Below are 4,247 nucleotides of genomic sequence, written 5' to 3' on the forward strand. Positions count from 1 at the left end.
CACCACGCTCAGAGTTGTGACGACCTCACATGCGGTACGCAAGCTGGTCCCGCAGGAAATGCCTCCCTATGGTTTCCAAGTATCCGCCTGTTCCCGCAGATGCGGATACCCGCCATTAGGGACTGGCCACCCGCGCAGCCTGGCTACACGCATAAGGCTCAAACTCATAATAATTCAGTAGTCACCTGAAGAAGGAATGAGCAAAGCCGGGAACATTCCCGCATAAAGGTGGGAGGGGGAAAACTCCCGCCTAAATGAGCCAGTCCGTATAATAATGGAGGATCTTTTGTGTGATACCTGACGAGGTATGGACAAAAGATCTGACCAACGATACGACAGCTCACTGACAGCAGCATGGCAGACAACACGCCACAGCACTGTGACCAATAGCCGCCGCCTGCTCACCAACTCCTGCCATACCACGTGCCTAGCCTGTAGTTGGTTGAAAAGGAAAAGTGAACAGCACGCCTGGTCACTGTCAGCCGCTGCCTATCCACCAATTACCAGCAGAGCACGTGTGTAGGCCACAGTTGGCAGAGTAGTAGGCCGGCTAAACCTCCTTGGAAACCCACCTCCGGCTATAAAAGACATCAAATGGTATTATCATTTCATCATCTAATATCTTGTATAATTTACCTGATAACTGCTCTAGCATTAATAATATACTTTTATATTCAAAGAGTAATATAGACTGATTCTCACGCCGGAGGGTGGTCACAAGGAGGAACCCCCCCCTTTCTTAGTGACGAGCTCACGGTGTCTGTTTTGCAGGTTATCAGAAGAACCATCTTGCCGGAATTAACCCCTCGTGGGAAACGTCTATCTAACCCTCAGGTTACTCGTAATCTGTCGGGGTTCGACTGGTGTTTCTTCAGTTCATCTACATGAAATCGATTGTGTTAAAATCCTACTTAAACCTAAACCTTTAGGAAGAACACAAAGCTCAAGCTTTCTTACCGATATTATAGCTCACGTGGATTCGGCTTTGGCTCGGATCCACATGCGTGCATCATGCATATCTAGTCATATACACTTGTGTGTATGTATGTGTGTATGTATGTATGTGGTGTTACACATCGGGAGGACGACAACAATCCTGATCACCGGTGTGTTTGATGTGTAGACACATCTAGGCACATTCACTTTATAAAATCACGGAGGCATTGATCCCTGATGAGATCTTGACTAGCTAGTAACCTAAGCACATACTAGTTGTTAAGGCACAAAGACATGGCTTGAAGCAATTGCATTAGGCATGTTCAATTAGTGCAGTGTTTAAAAGTTCTTGTCCACTAATAATAATTTCTACATGCACAAGAATTCGATAATGGAAATAAGGAAAATCCAAGGTTCGAACTAATGTGTCCCTACACTACTTGTACGATACGGTCCTTAAAGAGTCAAAGTGATGCATGTGTTATCACGATTTCCTTCTCTAGTTACAAAGACACATGAGATCTTTGACCTAATTACAAGTATTGTGTCTTGTTCAAAGAGTCGGTTAAACACACCAAAAATTGCCCCAATTCTGTTAGTAACATTGTTTCGAATGTTACACCATCAACAAAATATATTTTAAGATAATCTTATTAAGTATGTGCATCAATACTTATGTTTACATTTATATTCTTAGTTTTCCTTTCTTCTACTAACGACTTTCTATCTTAAAGTCTAGAATCACAATTTTAGGTTTGATATGTTATTAACAAAATAATTTTTTTTATGTTATTATCATTATATTCTTTTCGTTGAAAAATACATAAACAATATCCATTAAAATCAATGTTTTCCGGTATTTTACTTGTACTGGATTGGGCTAAAAAATTGTATGACCGGTTGAACCGGGTTACACCGGGAGGTTCAACCGATTGAATAATTTACCTTATAATTTTTTATAAATGCAATTTCAATCCAAAAATAACCCAAAAGTAAATGATTTCATAAAAAAAATAATTGAAAAGTTAATCCATATTAAAAAAGTAATACAAAAACACTTAATTTAAAAAAATAGTTCTAAAGTTTACACGTATAAATGTTAATTGTTGGGTTAAAAATAATTTTGAAAAAATATGAGCCGTAAATTATAAAATTTCTCAAACTTAAAACCGGTATTTTAGAAAATCCTTAAGTTCAATTTGTTGTGGCAATCATACTTTTACCATCACTAAAATATATTATCAACAATTTATAATAAATAAAATATGCTTTAGAACAATTAAAGTATACTTTCATGATATGTCAGCTTTGCTTTTTAGCATCCTTTTTGAGTTAAGAAACTACATGTCCAAAAGGGTCAACATCATGTATCTTAGTTTAAAGATAAAAAATGAAAAGTACACTATCAAGTAAACTATGACTTTGGTAAGTATAAATAAAATAAAATAAAATAAATAAACAAAAACAAGAATTTTATTATAAAAATAAAAAAAGAAAACCTAGTCATAGTCTATTTTGATTTTCTTTCTTTTATACACAACTCTAATCTTGATCTTTTATCGACAAAATGAGTGAAACCGGACCTACAAGTTTATACCAGTCAAAGCAAAACATGTAAATGTGTGAGAGTCGAACCCACATGTCCCACATGTAAAAAAACTCGACCCCACGAACCCTAGCTAGCTAAACGAGTGGAAGCCGAACCCGTGGTCCCGGGTAGAACCACCAAGACAAGACTAGAACCCTTGTTTGAACCCCTACTAAGCATGAGTACACAAATCAGAAAGCTTCTTCCTAGCTTCCACAATCTCATCAAAAAAGTCATCCAGTTGAACAATCATATTCTCAACTCCACATTGCAACCCTACAAAACAAGATTTTAGCTTTTCAACCCTGTCACTTACATCAAACTCCATTCCAGTCCCTTTCATTCTTTCAACCTCTGCTTTCAGTTCTTCGATAGCAGCTCTAGCATTCCAAAACTCATACAACAAAACACCATTCTGACCATCCTCATTCTCCATCACCTTCTCGTGTAACCGCGATGCGGATATCATGAAGCCCGACTTGCTTTCAGTGTAGTTGATGGAAGTATTATGACCATGACAAGATGACGAGAAGCTTGTTACAGGGGAACAATACACCAAACCACTTAATAATATCATCAAAAGCAGTGAGTTGGTGTTCCTTAACGCGAAGAGAACGCCTCTGAACCCGTTAAAGCCGTTGAATTTTGATTCGTTTTTATCGAATCTCATCATTAACGGCTGGATTCTCGTTCGGATGAGTCCCCTGTTTTCTTCCTCCAACCCAACTTGCTCCCGCTGGCACCCGTTGATCGCTCTAAGAACCTGCAAGACTTTCATCAATTACCGACCGATTCATATCAACACCCGAATGCAAGAAATATGAATTTACCTGGCGGGAAGTTTGGGGGTTCAAATAAGGGTGGTTTTCAAGCGTAGCGGCAATGTTAACCGCAGCGGAATAATAATTCTCCATATTAGCAATACCCGATTTAATGACATGACAGACTTCCCACAGCCTTGAACTCTCATCCATGTACTCATCCAGCCACTTCTCTCCGACGGGCAGGTGGAGTTTCTGGACGACAGCAATGAGCTGAGAGTGAAAGGATTGGAGGGATGAGAGGACATGCTGGAGGAAGTGGATGGACATGAACTGCTGCGACTGGAATAACCGGAAGAGGTCGTCGAGGCCTTGGGTTAGGAAGGTGTAGAAGCCATTCACGGAGGTGGCTGTGGCGGTGGTGGTGCCGGAGGAGCGAAACATGGTGGTTTCTTTGTTGGTAAAGTGGGGGAAAAGGTGATGGAGATTGTTGGGGTATTTATATGACTAGGGGAAAGGATAAAAGTTTTGGGCTAATGACTTTTTTCTCTTTTTAAGGCGTTGGAATTGAGAATTTTATATTAACAAGGTATTTAGAATGTTTGTTTAAATAAAAAAATATATACATATTCTAGTGTAAGACCATGAGTTATGAGTTAGGGGTGTTCGGTATTCGAATCAGACTCGAATAACTTGAAATTCGATTCGACTCGCATTCGAATTTGACGGTTCAAATTCGATTTTCAGTCATTCGAATTCGATTCGGTTCGAACTCGATTTTAATAATCGAATACGAATTTATAATCATAAATTCGTATTCGATTCGAAATTCGAATTCAAATTATACATTTTATTTTTATTATATATATAAATACTTATAAAAAAATAACCTACATAAATCTTTTGAGTTATAGAGAGAAAAAATAAAAGTTCATTATTTTCGTTAATAATTAATGTAATTG

General features: G+C 38.3%; 1 protein-coding gene across 1 annotated transcript; it reads right to left on the minus strand.

The window, feature by feature from the left end:
* Positions 1 to 2,492: 2,492 nt before the first annotated feature.
* Positions 2,493 to 3,735, minus strand: LOC143578827 (uncharacterized). The gene is made up of 2 exons (XM_077062323.1): positions 3,355 to 3,735; positions 2,493 to 3,287 (listed from the first exon to the last, which is right to left on the minus strand). The coding sequence occupies exons 1-2, from the start codon at positions 3,727 to 3,729 to the stop codon at positions 2,697 to 2,699; spliced, it is 966 nt and encodes a 321-aa protein (XP_076918438.1). The 5' UTR covers positions 3,730 to 3,735; the 3' UTR covers positions 2,493 to 2,696.
* Between the last annotated feature and the right edge of the window lie 512 nt (positions 3,736 to 4,247).

This window comes from Bidens hawaiensis, unplaced genomic scaffold (assembly GCF_021521415.1).
Source record: "Bidens hawaiensis isolate Kalapana, Puna unplaced genomic scaffold, B.hawaiensis_p1.1 tig00000142_1, whole genome shotgun sequence".
In the NCBI taxonomy this organism is placed as follows: domain Eukaryota; kingdom Viridiplantae; phylum Streptophyta; class Magnoliopsida; order Asterales; family Asteraceae; genus Bidens; species Bidens hawaiensis.